The sequence below is a fragment of the Fusarium pseudograminearum genome, chromosome 1 (genome assembly GCF_000303195.2).
Source record: "Fusarium pseudograminearum CS3096 chromosome 1, whole genome shotgun sequence".
NCBI lineage: Eukaryota > Fungi > Ascomycota > Sordariomycetes > Hypocreales > Nectriaceae > Fusarium > Fusarium pseudograminearum.
The window spans coordinates 11,014,121-11,030,788 of record NC_031951.1 but is presented as its reverse complement, the minus strand read 5'-3'; the positions used below and the strand labels follow the sequence as shown (position 1 = coordinate 11,030,788).

The 16,668-nt window shown below is 43.2% G+C and overlaps 8 protein-coding genes across 8 annotated transcripts, besides 17 other annotated features; 4 read left to right on the top strand and 4 right to left on the bottom strand.

Moving 5' to 3' along the window:
* Nucleotides 1-167: a microsatellite.
* Nucleotides 124-253: a repeat region.
* A 41-nt stretch (nt 254-294) lies between these two features.
* Nucleotides 295-357: a repeat region.
* A 28-nt stretch (nt 358-385) lies between these two features.
* Nucleotides 386-491: a repeat region.
* Nucleotides 492-497: 6 nt separating this feature from the next.
* Nucleotides 498-568: a microsatellite.
* A 60-nt stretch (nt 569-628) lies between these two features.
* Nucleotides 629-689: a repeat region.
* A 20-nt stretch (nt 690-709) lies between these two features.
* FPSE_09734 (uncharacterized protein) lies at nt 710-1,763 on the bottom strand (the record flags this gene model as incomplete). Its single annotated transcript, XM_009262851.1, has 9 exons — nt 710-727; nt 822-835; nt 946-957; nt 993-1,009; nt 1,106-1,110; nt 1,316-1,323; nt 1,486-1,509; nt 1,690-1,700; nt 1,759-1,763. 9 exons carry the CDS (start codon nt 1,761-1,763, stop codon nt 710-712), a joined length of 114 nt encoding a protein of 37 aa, XP_009261126.1.
* Nucleotides 737-806: a repeat region.
* Nucleotides 765-861: a repeat region.
* Nucleotides 837-867: a repeat region.
* Nucleotides 1,024-1,091: a repeat region.
* Nucleotides 1,062-1,104: a repeat region.
* Nucleotides 1,129-1,330: a repeat region.
* Nucleotides 1,254-1,386: a microsatellite.
* Nucleotides 1,518-1,552: a repeat region.
* A 386-nt stretch (nt 1,764-2,149) lies between the features above and the next one.
* FPSE_09735 (uncharacterized protein) lies at nt 2,150-3,907 on the top strand (the record flags this gene model as incomplete). The annotated part of the gene is made up of 1 exon (XM_009262852.1): nt 2,150-3,907. The coding sequence occupies one exon, from the start codon at nt 2,150-2,152 to the stop codon at nt 3,905-3,907; it is 1,758 nt and encodes a 585-aa protein (XP_009261127.1).
* A 980-nt stretch (nt 3,908-4,887) lies between these two features.
* Nucleotides 4,888-4,929: a microsatellite.
* Nucleotides 4,930-5,212: a repeat region.
* Nucleotides 5,213-5,396: a repeat region.
* A 2,446-nt stretch (nt 5,397-7,842) lies between these two features.
* Nucleotides 7,843-10,236, top strand: FPSE_09736 (uncharacterized protein; the record flags this gene model as incomplete). Its single annotated transcript, XM_009262853.1, has 1 exon — nt 7,843-10,236. One exon carries the CDS (start codon nt 7,843-7,845, stop codon nt 10,234-10,236), a length of 2,394 nt encoding a protein of 797 aa, XP_009261128.1.
* Nucleotides 10,237-10,537: 301 nt separating this feature from the next.
* FPSE_09737 (uncharacterized protein) lies at nt 10,538-11,573 on the bottom strand (the record flags this gene model as incomplete). The annotated part of the gene is made up of 3 exons (XM_009262854.1): nt 10,538-10,978; nt 11,035-11,264; nt 11,315-11,573. The coding sequence occupies 3 exons, from the start codon at nt 11,571-11,573 to the stop codon at nt 10,538-10,540; spliced, it is 930 nt and encodes a 309-aa protein (XP_009261129.1).
* A 665-nt stretch (nt 11,574-12,238) lies between these two features.
* Nucleotides 12,239-12,539, top strand: FPSE_09738 (uncharacterized protein; the record flags this gene model as incomplete). The annotated part of the gene is made up of 2 exons (XM_009262855.1): nt 12,239-12,376; nt 12,450-12,539. The coding sequence occupies 2 exons, from the start codon at nt 12,239-12,241 to the stop codon at nt 12,537-12,539; spliced, it is 228 nt and encodes a 75-aa protein (XP_009261130.1).
* A 589-nt stretch (nt 12,540-13,128) lies between these two features.
* On the bottom strand, nt 13,129-13,776 carry FPSE_09739 (uncharacterized protein; the record flags this gene model as incomplete). Its single annotated transcript, XM_009262856.1, has 1 exon — nt 13,129-13,776. One exon carries the CDS (start codon nt 13,774-13,776, stop codon nt 13,129-13,131), a length of 648 nt encoding a protein of 215 aa, XP_009261131.1.
* A 708-nt stretch (nt 13,777-14,484) lies between these two features.
* Nucleotides 14,485-15,132, top strand: FPSE_09740 (uncharacterized protein; the record flags this gene model as incomplete). Its single annotated transcript, XM_009262857.1, has 3 exons — nt 14,485-14,604; nt 14,675-14,875; nt 15,079-15,132. The coding sequence occupies 3 exons, from the start codon at nt 14,485-14,487 to the stop codon at nt 15,130-15,132; spliced, it is 375 nt and encodes a 124-aa protein (XP_009261132.1).
* Nucleotides 15,133-15,561: 429 nt separating this feature from the next.
* FPSE_09741 (uncharacterized protein) lies at nt 15,562-16,588 on the bottom strand (the record flags this gene model as incomplete). The annotated part of the gene is made up of 3 exons (XM_009262858.1): nt 15,562-16,256; nt 16,304-16,340; nt 16,520-16,588. 3 exons carry the CDS (start codon nt 16,586-16,588, stop codon nt 15,562-15,564), a joined length of 801 nt encoding a protein of 266 aa, XP_009261133.1.
* Between the last annotated feature and the right edge of the window lie 80 nt (nt 16,589-16,668).

The following is a 16,668-nucleotide window of genomic DNA, read 5'->3' as shown; positions in this document are numbered from 1 at the left end:
TTAATTTTTAATTTATTTATTTATTACTTTATATAACTAATTAATATTATAAATTATATAATAATAAAGCCTTAATAAAAAAGCTTATATAATAATATTTATAACTATTTTATTAATTATTTCTTTAATAAAATAGAAATTAATTAAGTTATTATATTTAATAATTATAATAAAGACTTAAAATAATTAAAATATAAAATAAAATACCTTTAAAAGGTTAATTAAAATAATAATTATAACTTAATTAAATTAATTACTTTTAGCTATAAAGTCTTTTTACTTTTTATAAAGCGCTTTTAAATTAAATAATAAAGTTAAATAAAATAAAAGCTTAAATAAAAGCTTATATATTTAAAAGACTTTAAAAAGAGGCTTATAAAAAGGCTTAATATTTATAAAAATAAAATTATTTTCCTTTAAGTAATTAAATTAAACTATTAATATAAAATCTAATATTAAATCTTTAAGTTTTAATTTAATTAAATTAATAAGGCCTTTAATAATATTATTATTAAAGTAATAAAAGATATAATAATAAAAAATATAGCTATAATAACTAAAGTAATAAGGGCTTTTATATTAAATATTACCTTATAAAAGAAGCTATATATATATAGGGTAAATAGAGAATTATTAAAATATAAGAGTTAATATATAACTTAAATAGATTTATTAAAATAATATAAATAGGCTATATAGATAGGTAAATTTAAAGGTTAATAAGGTTCTATTAAGGTAATATAAAAAGTTAAGTTTAAAATAGCTTAAATTTAAAGAATTTATTAATATTTAAATTATATATATAACCTTTAATTACCTACTTTAAATATAGGATCTTAATAATATTAATAATATATTTAACTATAAGAGATTTAAAGTTATAATAAGGTTACTATAAGAAAAGTTAGTTAATTATATATATATAAACTACTAATAAGAGCTTACTTAAGAAATAAGCTAAATTTAATTTAGCTATAATAGCTAATACTTACTATAGTATAAAATAAATCTAAAAATATAGCCTATTTAGTAATACTTATAAATTTATATATTTATTTAGCTATTATTTTTATAATATATAATTATTTAAAGGAATTATAATTACTTAAGCTATTTAAAAAGTAAGTTTTACTATTAATACTTAATAATATATTATTATATTATATTTATTTTATTTATATATTAAATTAATAATTTTAAATTTATTTTAATAATTATAGCTATTTTTATTATTAAAGATAGCTTTAAGACTTTTAATTATTAAACTTATAATTATATTTTAATTAATTTACTTATATTTTAATTTAATAATTACCTCTTTTTCTATTTTATAAATATATTAAGCTTAATTAGATATCTTATTTAATTATATTAATTTATTACTTATAGCTCTAAAGCTTATTTAAGGGAAATAAGCTATTAATTTAATACTATAAGGTAGCTTTAGTTTAATAGCTTTCTAGTATTAGCAGATAATTATTTTACCTTTAGTATAAGTTATATAAGCCTCTAATCGGATTATAGTTTTTTATTTACTTATTTATTAAATAAAGATGCTAATGCATGATCTGCTGCAGAAGACACAGTGGGTCGTATGTGGAGATATCCTGACCCGGCTTAGTCAGACTCGGTGCCCTTAAGGCACCGGGCTTAGCCTAGCTAATAATGAATCATCCTTCCTTCATTTACCAATAGTACACCTACGGTGCGTTATTAGTATCAGATGCTATCATGTTGAGTCATCCCAAAAATACTGACCTCATTATGCCATATCTTTATCAGCTGGATATGGTATCATGTATGGCATTTTACCACTCAATGAGTGTTCATCATCGTTATATCATCATGTGCTGGTAATTTCCTTAGCACTATGAGCTGGGCACTGTATCATGTCGAGATGATCTGATCGCTATAGTGGCTTGAACTTTGGAATGTAAGTAGTAGGCCTAAGCATGGTATACTGTACCAAAGCCATAGGTAGCCGGCCTCCTTGCCGTCGGCAATCAGATCATGGTGCTGCTTGCTTGACAACACCAATGAGATCATCAAAATGGTACGGCCAGATTTCATATGGGTGTTCTTTTTTTGGGTGGGCAGGCTGACGGATATATCAGTATTGGTCTTCTTAATAGCGACAAGCAAACCCAGCATGACTGTGCCTCCAGGTGTCAGCAATATACTCCGGCGATTATCCCACACAACATTTGCCATGTCGCCTTTCACTGTGGGAGATTACCTCGCAGAGAGGATCGCCCAACTCGATATCCGTCATCATTTCATTGTTCCAGGAGACTATAACCTTATCCTCCTTGACAAACTTGGAGCGCATCCATCATTGACTGAGATCGGGTGCACAAATGAGCTCAACTGCTCCCTCGCCGCCGAGGGCTATGCCCGTGGGCATGGAGTTGGTGTTTGTATCGTTACCTACAGTGTCGGTGCTTTCTCAGCCTTCAACGGCGTAGGCAGTGCGTATGCTGAGAATCTCCCTGTCATACTCATCAGTGGATCTCCCAATACCAACGATGTGAGCCAGCATATACTGCATCACACTCTGGGGATATATGACACGACATATCAGCTTGAGATGGCTAAAAAGATCACTTGCTGTGCTGTGCGCATTCGTCAAGCTGCTCATGCTCCTGAGCTCATTGACCGTGCTATTCGGGCTGCTCTCACCCAACGGAAGCCAGTCTACATTGAGGTACCGACCAACTTGGCTGGCGAAACGTGTCTCCGTCCTGGGCCCATCAGTTCTGTAATCTCAGCAGTACCAAGTGATCGGCACTCCCTTGATGTTGCTGTCACCCAGGCAGCCGAGTGTATCGGCTCCAAAAAAAAGTGTGTTGTTCTTGTGGGGCCCAATGTCCGAAGGGCCATGGCACAAGATGCCCTGCGCCAATTTGTAGAGGCGATTGGCTCTGCTGTCGTTCTCCAGCCAGCTGCAAAAGGTACCTTTCCCGAGGATCACGCTCAATTTTGTGGTATCTTTTGGGGTCAGGTCAGCACGCTTGCTGCTGATACCATCGTCAACTGGGCAGACCTGATCATATGTATCGGTGCCGTCTTTACAGACTACAGCACCGTTGGATGGACAGCCCTACCCAGTGTTCCCCAACTGTTTGTGGACCTGGAAAGCGTGACTGTGGCGTCAAAAATCTACTGCAGCCATGTTCAGATGAGTGAGTTCCTGTCCAGGCTTGCAGAAACGGTGTGCTGGAACGACAATACTATGGTCGAGTACAATCGACTCCGCCCCGATCCAACCTTGGGAGAGCCTTCTTGCGGTCCTGAAAGATTGACGAGAAAGGAGATTACTCGACAGACACAGACTTTGATAAGCCTCAACCCTCAAACAGTCATATTTGCTGACACTGGGGATTCGTGGTTCAATGGCCTAAAGCTCAACCTTCCATCTGGGGCTGACTTCGAAATTGAAATGCAGTGGGGTCATATTGGATGGTCTATCCCGGCCTCGTTCGGCTACGCCCTTGCAAAGCCTCACAAGAGGATCATCGTCATGGTAGGCGACGGTGCGTTTCAGATGACGGCTCAGGAGGTATCTCAAATGGTACGCTTCCGGGTACCCATCATCATACTCCTTATGAATAACAAAGGCTACACTATTGAGGTAGAGATTCACGATGGACCTTACAACCGCGTCCAGAATTGGGACTATGCTCGTTTAGTCCAGGCATTTAGCACTGAGAATGGAAAGGGACATGCGCTTGGCCTGGAGGCTCGTACCGCTGAGGAGCTTTCCAATAGTCTCGAACGGGCTATAGTGCACACAAATGGGCCGACGCTCATTGACTGCAGCCTTCATCGGGATGACTGCAGTAGAGAGCTGATTACCTGGGGACATTTTGTGGCGGCTGCCAATGCGCGAATGCCGAAGAAGGAATGATAGCAATTTGTTAAACATTTTCGTATCTAACTATTTAGTGTTTGTATCTAATCTAAGGCGGTGTAAGCACGTAGTTACTCTTAAAATAACTTATCAGTCAATAAACAATTACTCTTATTTTTAGAGTCCAAAAGAGAAGCTTTCAAGAATTGGCAAAGTCACGAGAGTCTCATAGTGAGAGGGAATGAACAAGCAAGCTCAGGCGGCTACCGTCACCTTTCAGAACCTCTTCTATCATCTCCAGGCGGTCCACGCCGGTCAAACTCGGTCTATCTTGCTACCGAAGTCATTTAGGGGCTAACCCGCTTACTACAAACACTTAGTATTTAATCATAACTTCTTCGGCATTACTACCCTCTTCATCCCGCCTCTTAATAATCATAAAGTCAAGTAAGTACAGTAAGAATAAGGAGGCATAACATACTAATTATAGTAGTATCATTACCATATCTAGACTTAGCGGACACGCCTTCGGCTTATTCAAACAGAGGGGCAGTAACTATATGTGGTTACGAGACTTTCTCCCATATGACGTCGCTAATAATATACGGCTATAGATCAAGCGTCGCGAACAGCAACAATATCCAAGACATAGAGGACCTCGTAACATCTTTTCACAGTAGTCCGCGTATACTAGCCGACAGTCCTACAGCCAGACCAGTTATTGTAGTTGCTCATAGCTTGGGAGGGTTGATAGTTAAGAAGGTGTGTTATCAAAGATGTTTTCTTCCTGTAGTACTAACTCATACAACAGGGCCTAATATCACTGTCCAAGTCGAAGCATAAAGACGATACACGGCTCACTCGCGCCGTATATAGGATTATGTTTTTAGAGCGTCTTATGACTATAAATATAATATTATTTACCAGGGGATAGGGTTTCTATCTTTAATTATACTTTTTTAAGTATTATAACTCTAATGCCTTTATATATAACCTTTACCTTACTATAAGGTTTAAAAGGGATATAAAATATTTTATTTATTTTAATTTAAATTTTTTTTTTTCTTTTTATTTATATTAATATATTATAAAACTATATATAATAATTATATTTTAAGATAAATTATATATAGACTTTTAAATAATCTATTAATAGCTTTAATTATAAAAAAGTTAAATTTATTTTCTTTAAAGGTATTAAAATATCTTTTAATAATATTTATTATTATTAATATAATAATTTAATAAAAAATAACTTTTTTAATAATATTAATAAAGCTTTTAAAAATATAATTAATAGCTTATTTATTAAAATATATTATTTTAATTATATAACTTTTTTAATATTTTTAATTATTTATTATAATAATAAAAAGAAAAAAGCTTAAAGGAAAATTATTATATTTAAAGATAATATTAAAAATAATATTAAAAATAATAAATTTAATTAAAAAAAAATTTTTATTATAAATTATAATTAACTTATAGTAATAATTAGCTAATTAAGCTAAAAAGGAAAAAAATATTATAATATTATTAGTATTAAAAGGGGAAAATTAATTAAAAAACTAAAGAGCTAGGCGCTATTATATAATAAAGGATACATATTGGATATTATCTACGCCAGGGGCCTGTCAGACCAAACTCGAGGGTGTCCCTGTTTAGTCTAGGCGGTGTAGGGTATTTCTCCCATTGTGCAGGTGGTGATACATGAACTACAGTATTGCAGGAAGACGCAAATCGCACTTGCCTATGGCTATTGGCTCCGAGAGAAGTGCTCAGATATATCGGTGTTGTGGGTCCATGCAAGTAACAGAGAACGATCCCGGCAAAGTTATGCCTTTATCGCGGAAGAGTGCGATATTCCTGGATAAGATGATCCAAAGGTAGATGTGCTGGTGCTTGTTAAGAAGTGGCTGGAGAAAAGATTCAAGAGTCGATGGCTCATGGTGATTGATAATACTGATGACACGCAGCTCTTTTCCGAGCCACAGCATATGCAAGACAGTATAAAGGCACCCGTTAGTGCAACCAGAGCGGATGCGGGCTTAGGGCGTTACATACCTGAGTTTGCTCACGGATCAATTCTTACGACATCCAGGGACAAGCAGACAGCGTTAAGCTCTACCTTGAAGATATTGGGATAGGCAGGTAAGCCAAAAAGGCCAAGGAACAAAGGAGGTAACAATAGAGACGGATGATAGCGGCCACTTCTTAAAAACAAATCTAAAATCCTTGTAGGCTCAATTCTTGTCTTATTGGTAAGAAAAAGCCCCGAGAAACTAATGCGGCATAGGAAGTTGATACCAGTTGCGGCCCGATGTTTATATTCTAATTAACGATAAGCGTTTAGATAAAAAGAACCCCTGCTACAAGTTGTAATATGAGAGACTCATACCATAACTCAAATATTGTTATTACCAATAAGTAAACATACTGTCTTGGTTTATTAATTGACTTGAAATAAAATGCCAGTTTGTGATTTGGATCTCGTGATATTCAGCTGTCGGCTTGGATGACTTACAGCTTGCTGTGCCTCACGGCGAAATCCACAGCTCAATGGCTTGGTGTCGTGTGCCTAGTCATACTTTGTAAGATCGGCTACAAAAGCGTGTCGCTTGGGTTCGGGCAGGGTCTGTCGAAAGTCAATATGTGACACGACATGGCCAGAAGACGCCAGACTGCTTAAAACCCAAAACATTCCCAAATGGAAGTAGGAAATACTGCTTTGACTCATTATTCGTCTCAGAACTCTTCAATTATGAGTAAGCAACTATATTCTATTCTAGCTGAGTCTCAGCAACTAATGCGAAACTTCGGGGCCGCGCCTTATCTCAAATAATATGAAGATTATTGCCATCCTCACCCCTTAACAACACATCCACTCGACGTATCAACTGTGGCCTCAATCAATTTCCTGCTCGTGTCTCTTTCTGCCTTACCCATATTACACCACAATCTTTGACCCTACAATTGGTTCGGTTTCCGGCAATCTTGGAGACGCAGAGGAATTCGTGTGGTGCAGTCCAGCAAATTTCCTCAGTAGCGAATGTGCGACCAACATCATTTTGACATGACACGTAGCCGTCAGGATATACCTTGCGTCACCTGTTTTGTTGACTCATTCCTGCAAAATGACAGAAATGGGCTTCTTGATTATATATAACGATTTGCGCCTCGTGGGACAGCTCGATACCGCAAGTGACACGAAGGATCAATTAGTTACCCTATCTACACGAGAGCCAGTTGCGCGGGGTACAACAAGCACATTCAACTGTGCTTGGTAGCAAGTATTAAAGTCTACTGCTTATTGTCATACAGAAGCTGGGGATGAATGGGCCGATGTGAAAATCCCATGGTGGCGATACCACTAACATTAGATTGGACCTGGAGTCATAGGGCTTGAAAAGTGTGATTCAGGATGGAAACTTTATTATCAGGTTAGATTGGGCACTGTTTTCAAGCCACATTGGTAATCAGACCAGTATCATGTCAGTGACATCTGAGCTGAAAACTTGTATCTAGATATTGATGCTAGCTGACAGATCATGTGTCTTGGAGAAACACTCTCAGTACACAGGAGTAAACCAGTTACCAGTGCGGCATCATTGATCACTCACATGTCGCATGATCAATCAGATGTAGTGAGGGTGTTATAACGTATTGTTGACTGTGCTTCTGGACGTTTCTGCTTACCCCTCTTTGAGCACATGTAACATGATGTTCCCCAACTTCGTATCACTAGGAAACTCAAAATGCTGGTGAGTTACGAGACACCTTTAGTGAAGTGACAGCAATATGACAGTCTAGTGACACATCAACTGGCGGATCAGATGATACACGGGGAATCTCAAGAATGGTCGTCGTCTGGAGCACACGTATTTATTGGTATTGGTAAACCTGAATCTTAACGCTTCTGAGACAGAACAAGACGCAGGCTTTCAGTTCACAATTTGGAGACTGAATCCATTTACCTCAGACAATAAACAATCATGAGTGACGACTGGACCGCCGATCCTCTCGTTCTCGATTTTGAGCATCTCACTCGAAGCGACGTTGGCTTAGTCGGCGGCAAGAACTCCTCCTTGGGTGAGATGATTCGTGCCCTCGGACCCGAGGGAATCCCCGTGCCACCAGGCTTCGCGACATCATCCTATGCCTACTGGCACTATGTCGACGCCAACAACATCCGGGGCAAGATCGATGAACTCGTCGACCAATGGCAGTCAGGCCATCAAACACTTGCTGAGACAGGCCACGCCATACGCACCCTTTTCCTGCGCGGGACATGGCCAGCTGATACTACAGAAGCCATATTGTCTGGATATCGCGACTTGTGTGATAAAGTCGGGGTTGATGATGTGAGCGTCGCAGTGCGATCAAGCGCGACGGCCGAAGACCTTCCTGATGCGAGCTTCGCTGGACAGCAGGAGACCTACCTAAATATCCAGGGAAGCGAGGCGCTGCTGGATGCCTGCAGACGATGCTATGCTTCACTCTTCACAGACCGAGCCATCAGCTATCGCCATATCAAGAAGTTCAATCATGGAAACGTGGCTCTCTCCATTGGCATCCAGCAGATGGTTCGCTCTGACATCGGCGGCGCAGGTGTCATGTTCTCGATCGACACAGAGAGTGGCTTTGACAAGATCGTTCTCATCAATGCTGCATGGGGTCTTGGCGAGAACGTCGTTCAGGGTACTGTCAACCCAGATGAGTACCAGATTTTCAAACCTCTCTTGTCTAATGAGAAGTTATCGCCGATCTTGAGCAAGAAGCTCGGCGACAAGGCCGTCAAGATGGTGTACGGGGATAAGTGCGTGCCAACTCGCAATGTTCCTACATCTAAGGCTGAGCGAGCTTCCTATGTTCTCGATGATGAAGAGATTCTCCAGTTGGCACGATGGGCGTGTCGTATTGAGGAGCACTATAGCTGCCCAATGGATATGGAGTGGGCCAGAGATGGCTCTTCTGGAAAACTCTACATCGTGCAGGCCAGGCCTGAGACTGTGCAGTCTCGTCGAGACACGGCTGCATTCGAGACCTACAAGGTTGGTAAACGCGGCCACACTCTGACCACCGGTCTGTCTATTGGTGACAAGGCAGTTGCTGGACGTATCTGCCTTCTTACCTCGGTTTCGGACATGGACAAGTTTATCGACGGGTCGATCCTGGTGACTGAGTCTACGGACCCAGATTGGGTGCCTGTGATGAAGCGAGCTGCTGCTATCGTCACCGACTACGGTGGTAGAACCTCCCACGCCGCGATTGTGAGTCGGGAACTGGGCGTTCCAGCGGTTGTTGGTACTGGAAACGCAACCTATGTTCTGCACACTGGCCAAGACGTCACCGTGTCCTGTGCAGAAAGCGATTCCGGTCTTGTCTACGATGGAATCTCAGACATCACTACCGAGACGGTCCAAATATCCGATTTCCCTTCCGTCCGGACAAAGATCATGCTCAATCTTGCCAATCCCTCAGCTGCGTACCGCTGGTGGAGGCTGCCAGCTGATGGCATTGGACTTGCCCGTATGGAATTTGTGGTCAGCAATTCTATTCGGGTCCATCCCATGGCTCTTATCCACTTTGATCACCTTGAGGATGAAGCAGCCAAGAAAGAGATCGCCGATCTCACTGCAGGCTATGCTTATAAGCCTGATTACTTTGTAGATAAGTTGGCGTCTGGCCTTGCAACACTCTGCTCTGCTGTCTACCCCAAACCAGCCATTATCAGGATGAGCGATTTCAAGACGAATGAGTATGCTCGACTGATAGGCGGTGCTGAGTTTGAGCTTAAGGAAGAGAACCCCATGATTGGGTTTCGCGGGGCCTCGCGTTACTACTCACCTCGTTATAAGGAGGGCTTTGCCTTGGAATGCCGTGCTGTTAAAAAGGTTCGAGAGGAGATGGGACTCACCAATGCCATCGTCATGATTCCCTTCTGTCGAACAGTCAAAGAAGCACGGAAGGTGCTGGACGTGATGGAACAGAATGGTCTTAAACGAGGGGAGAAAGGCCTCATGGTTTATGTAATGTGCGAGATTCCCTCCAATGTGATCCTGGCCTCGAGCTTTACCCAGCACTTTGACGGCTTCTCCATTGGGTCCAACGACCTGGCTCAGCTCACCCTCGGTGTGGACCGTGACTCTGGGGAGTTGGCTAGTTTGTTCGACGAACAGGATGAGGCTGTCAAGTGGATGATTGCCAGAGCCATTGCAGTTGCTCGCCGAGAGGGCTGTAAGATTGGTCTTTGTGGTGAGGCACCAAGCAATCATCCTGAGTTTGCCGAGTTCTTGGTGAATGCGGGAATTGATTCAATCTCTGTCAGCCCGGATAGTTTTGTTCGGGTTATGAAACATGTAGTGGCTTGTGAGAAGAGCTTGTAATTATTTATTAGGCTATTGTTAGTGATTCTGAAATTGTATCTTGTTCATGGGCCTGTGATTCGACCTTATTACATCAGATACGACTGAAAACTACCGGCGGTCTTACTTTGCATGTGCCTTTGCAAAGGTATCAATAGCAAGAGTTATCAGTATCAAAGAACGTAAAAGTGTACAAACAAACTAGGCTTGGTTGCAGGTTGCTAGGAATTTCTCACCAGCGTACTTACTTAGACCGCGATACGAGAAAAATAATAAGAATCATGGAGACTATTGACTATAAACTTACAAACGCGAACAATGATCACCACCAGTCTCTCTGAATCGACTCAACACTAGCTTTCAATAGCTTCCCTGACAACTTTACCGCAGCGCTCTCATCTTCGTTCATCGCCAGTGGAACTGAATTTAGGATTCCTTTCCTCCCAATGACGGCTGGCAAGCTGAGACAGCAACCATGTTCCTCTTGGAAGTAACTGACTGGGTATATTTCATGCTTGTCGAGGATAACAGAACAACACAAGTTAGCAACGACTGAAGCTATTCCGAAAGGTGCAGATCCTTTGCCCAGAATGATTAGATTCGATCGATGCTTGCAGATGAGTTCGATCCTACTGCGATCGCTAGCTTCCAGCATTTTGACATCCTGGATGGGGACCGCGCCAATAGTTGCTGAGGACCAGGCGACTACTTGTTCTTCTCCATGGCGGCCCACGACGAATGCATCTACAGTGTATGGGGACACCTATGATGGCCGCGTATTAGAAATTGTGTAGATCAGATATCACAGCGCCCACTCACCAGAGCACGAGAGGCAACCATGCCTCGAAGTCTGTAAGTATCGAGAGCGGTACCAGTGCCAATTACCTGAGATTCAGGAAGTCCCGACATCTGTTTGGCGAGAGATGTCAGTAGGTCAACTGGGTCTGCGACAATGAGCAAGACGGTGTCAGCTCGGAAGGGCTTCATCGCCTCCATCACCCCACGTAACATTGAGGTATTCCGAGACGTATAGTCAATGGTCGTCTGACCTTTGAGGGAACAATAAGCCTACATCTTACTTGAATGAATGGACACGTACCAAGCATGTGTTTTGATGCAGCGGTTATGACCACGAGATCGCACTGAGCAGCCTCATGGTACGTGGCTGAACGGACTCGCGTACTGCTGTTAGTGCTGTAAGTGACATCGCTGAGGTCTTCGATCTGGGCGTTTCTGACACTGGGATCGAGGTCGACGAGGAGCAACTCGCTCGCCATGGAATTTAACGTGAGGTTGTAAGCGACGGCACCACCAACTTCGCCGACGCCCACGATCGCCACTCGAGATGCTGAGCTCATTGCGCTTTATTCGGATTGCTGGAAATATTGCTGACCCCGCCCGCTGTGCATTGACTGTGAGCCGCGATTTATAAGACCTCCGGTATCAGTTGAGGCTTGTGGAGTAATTAGAGTTTCTGGTGTTCTGATTATGTTCTGATGCTCGATATTGCTGACTGTCAGAGTAGCATTGAGGTGTTACGCCACAACGAGAGACCTGATGTGACAATGACTAGAAACTTGCTCACAGGAGGGTATCATCAGATCAGATCATAGCCTGTCGCTCATGGTCTGATGAAGGTTATAAATCGTCTTGTTAAGGTCTTTTGATAGCGGCTATGTTCGGTTGCTATTTTAGCCGAGGTCACTGATCTGACGGCTCCATTAGCTTCATTCGACATTGTCAGCATGTTGCTATTTTGGTACATCACGGAATCACTTCACTTTCAAAGTACACCTCGTGATGGGAGTCCTGCACGATAATTGTTATCAAGTTCTAATATCAGTGTCATAAGATAGTGGTCATAGAGGCTGTGCAGTTTTCATCACCATATAATAATACGAGAGGCAATTCATTCGAATATAAGACATCTAATCCGAAGCCATCTTGACCCTCATCATCAACAACATTCACTCAACATCATAAGAATCATAGCACTCGTTATACACCAACTACAACTCTCATCATGAAGCTTATCCCTCTTGTCACCATGGCTGCCTTTGCAGCAGCTACCCCTGCCCCCAAGGGCTGCACGCCTGGAACCTACTCGTGCACGGCCGACCTCAAGGGCTGGCAGGTCTGCAACGTCGACCGCACCTGGGTGGTAAGCATCTCCGTCTCTTAGCGGCGCGCTAACAAGGGAGAGAAAACTAACTGGCGTGCGCCTTTCCTTTTAGTTCGCCGGTGCTTGTCCTCCAAAGACGGCTTGCCTGTTCAACAAGCAGAATGGTTCGCCGTACTGCGTGCCCCCTGGCTTCCACTTCTAGGCTAGCTCTGTCTTGTATTAGCCCGGGATGGTTTTTTTGTAGTAGTTTTCCTTCTTTGGTCTTTGCGATATTTGAAGCTGGAAGTTGATCACAGTGCGGTATACGAATGCGCTGGTGCACGCATCTTTCTTAGTGTCAATCCTTATGCTTGCTAGCGAGGCCTACTAGCAGCTCTTTGTAGATAGCTTCTTTCTTTAATTTATGCTTATCCATACTTTTTCTGAAAGTATACGCGCCTTGAGCTATATCGTGTTATACAAACCGAGAATGTCTGCGTGTATGGCCTGCTCCCCAAGTCATAGTAGGCTCATGTTGCTACTTGCTTGCGGCAGACAGTAAATTGTGTATTCATATGGAAATACCGGGGCATTAATACTATTTTTTCCAGATCATTAACAGAGAGAAGCAGAAAGTGTTTAATTTGGTAGACCAATACAGATAATGACAAATATGCTAATCAAGAAACGCAAGCCCCAAATAGCCAGCACCATCATATTCATACAATTTCTCAATCAAAGTTCATAACACCCAGGCAAAGGAAAATTGCCTCACCAAGTCGCTACTCAAACCTCCTCCCACTAATGCATCCTTAAATATCCTTTCCATGTTTGTGGTGCGTATCAACAACAGTCTTGATCTCAACAGTGGTATTCTCTCCACACTCCGCGACTGCGTGCACAAGCACATCTTCTCCATATGGCCACTCCCCCTTCATCTTCTCCGGCGTATCATACTCTACATAGTCCAGAGGATCGAGCAGCTTCCGCGCTGCTTTTCTGGCATCAGCGCGGCGAACAAACGTCCCCTCTATCTGCATCTCCTGTGCGCAGCCGGTCCGATCTTTATCATAGTCGATGACCGTCTGTGTCACGTAGTGCAGCGAAGGTACTCCGTGGGGTACTAAGATAGCACCCTCGCGATCGGCTTGCAACTCTTCGGTGTTAGGCGTTGCCTGGATAGAGACAAGGAATACCTGGCCCGCGGGTGCTTTAGCGTAGATGAGAACGCCGTCACCGTGAGCCCAGGTTCCGGTGTGACTTGAATGGACGGTGTATTCGGCAAAGTCATCGGGCTTGTATCTCAGCGTATGCAAAACCCTAAAGGCCGAGTCTTTGGCGGCTTCGATGGTCGCGCGAGTGCCAAGAATGTAGATTGCTCGTTTGGATCCCGACGGCTCGAGATGAAAGTCGATGACGGTCAAAATGATGTGGTAGAGGAGATCAGAACTGTTCTGCATGATGAAGAACATTCATATGATTGATGAAATTCTGTTCAGATTCTTATGTAATTTCTGAATGAGTAGTTGTTTGCATCAAGGGCATTATCTAGTACTGACGGTAGGGTCTCTCTGAAAATATACTCCAACTGACCGATCTGCATCTCGACTTCGAGCAAATCATATCGCGATAGTAACCAGATGATGTATATCGTCTCACCTGCTTCTTATTCGTGTTTCAATAGAGGCGCTACGATGGAGAGCCACTGCAACCCTCTAGTGTCTTGTGATTTGGCAACTAAACCATGCTCGCATGATTCTTCTTTTAAAAAGGCTGCTCTGTCCCATCATATGCATAGGCATCACATATCAGTCACAAGAACAAATTGGTGTGCAGTTACTTCCCTCGTGGAGCTGGAGATTCAGTAAGTTTAGTGTATGATATGCCCGTTGGACGAACGTCCACGATCTGTGATTGGTTGAAGGGGGCTAAGTGTCACGTTAAGCTACGCGCTACTTTCGTGATATGATGCTCACGCCACAAACACTAGATAATGACTACCTGTGACGGCGGCGGTGTCATATCATATCGTATCATGGTACTTAGCCTCGGCAGGTCTAGATCGCGTCTGCAATGAATAATTCAAAGGTCAAAGGTGATATCAAACAGGCCATCCCTGCCGTTCCCCCCCGCGCCGGAACATCTTTCTATTTCATGCTGTAGCAGTCATGTCTAGCCCCATCACCGCAGATGTAAGCAGTTTAGAGGATGCAGCCCCAAGTAATACGATGCTGGCGTGGTTGGCTGCTATCTTATTCCCGCTTATGGCTTTGACAATCATGTTCTTGGTAAGAATCCCCAAGTACGTCGCGCCTCCTTTCGTCTGCAGAGGAGTCTCAAAGATTAATGGTCTCAAAGAGTGTATCGATGGGCGAGGCCAATCTCTTCTGTATCCTCGGGGGAATCATCGCCTACCACAGTGTCATCAAGCGCTTCACAGCCTCGGGACTTGCCGCACCTCGACTCCCTTGCTCCTCCAAGGACCAGCAAAGACATGAGGTCAAACATCATGAGCCATGCTCACGCCTCGTGGGCTATGCCAGCCTCAAACATGACATGGTATGTTTCTGGCCACATCACCATTTGGCGCCGCTCACTAACCATCCTCTCTGGGTATAGTGCAATCTGTTTGTGTGAGTTCAACGACACGGACGTGCTTCGCCAACTGGACTGTGAGCATATCTTTCACTCTGATTGTATCACAGCATGGTACCTTGCGGAACATGATACGTGTCCTATATGTATTCATAACTTTGTTACAGACGCTTGTAGATTGGAAAGGCCACAGCTGGTCCATGTATATGATGGGCGGATAGAAAATGTTTAGATACGCTACAAGGACGAGTCCAGCGTTCTGTTGACCAGTTACAAGTCGTTTACCATCTGACGGATGTGTTAGAGAACTGAATAGAAATGTGCCGGTTTCAGTCGAGTCTAGTATCTTTCGGTCTCAAGATTAGCATACGCAGGCTTTCCCACGCCACGGACTCCAGATTGAGCCCGCAGGATAACCCTAGCGTTGTTATCAAGCGCCTAAGCCTCTAAGACATGTAGCAACCAGGATAATCTTCACGCCACGGGGCATTTGGTTCGCAGGTGGAACGCACGGGCCTCGAGGTGTCTCACGCAAAGCAAAGCAAATACATATATTAAGTGAGTGGTTTGCCACGCTCACATCCACAAACATCTCATGGCACTACCTATGTGTGAACAGTCGTTGCCGACATGAAGTTTCTTTTGTGTCATTATACAATCGTAAAACCCCCTTTCAGATTCTGTACCTGATCAGAAAGATGTCTGTTCTCCTCCTCGAGGGTGAGGATGCGCTGCCTCGCGAAATTCAACACCTCCCCTCGACTGTAACCGCAGTCCGGTGCTTCCGCGTCTCCTTCGCCTCCGGACTCGTCCTTCGTCTTTGAAGCTTGGAGCACAGCCAACAGTCGCTCAAATTTCTGCTTCAAGCGGGTGCGGTACTGCTTCTCAACATTGTTATGGCACTCCCTAGCTTGTACGACGTGCGCAGGTAGTGCGGGTTTCTTGCTGACCTTCTTTGGCCTGCGTGATGCCGAGCGCATCTTTACATGCGTGGCAGATTTCTCCAGGCCCAAAATGCTTCCTTCAGTGCTCATTGTTGAGTTGCGTCGCTCCAAAAGCCCCGCAGTCAGTGCTGGCGGCAGGGCTTTTGCCTGGCTCATATCGACCCAGGATGAATCGAGGTGTTGGATGGGATGCTTCGACTGCATGCCCTCTCCGATTTGCATACGTAGGCCATCATTCCCAATACGGTTATTGGTGATACAAGAGGACCCTTTTTCCTTTTTGTGCAGCTCACTAGAAGAGGGGTTTAGTGGGAGGTGGGTGAGGGGTAGCTTTGGGATGGGTGAGTTTTGTCCAATATGACAGCCAGGTCCCTGACACAAGGGATTGAGGAAGACAGGGTCTGTTGAGGGTCATTCTCAGCTTTCAACAAGGCCCCGGGTATCTTACCCTGCTCGAATTGACTCAGGATATTATCGAACGTCGACTGCGAATTGTCAGTCTCGACCGCCATGAGGGTATGGCAAGGTGTTGTGAGAGCGCCGCTGTCCCGGGCACATGGGCAGATAAGATTGTGCAATGATTGGAGATTACCTAAATGCGACAAAGACAAGGAAGGGGTCGCGTTGTCCGTCCTAAATCTGTCGCATACCGACCGCTACTTACCTCGGGCGAAAAAGGCGTTACGTCCCATTCGAAACCATGAAAGTCTGGAATAATAGCAGCGGTGTTCATGATAATCTTTGCATCCAATGATGATGATATCTTGAATGTGAAAGACAAGCCCAATGCATCAGGCACAAAGAGTTATATAA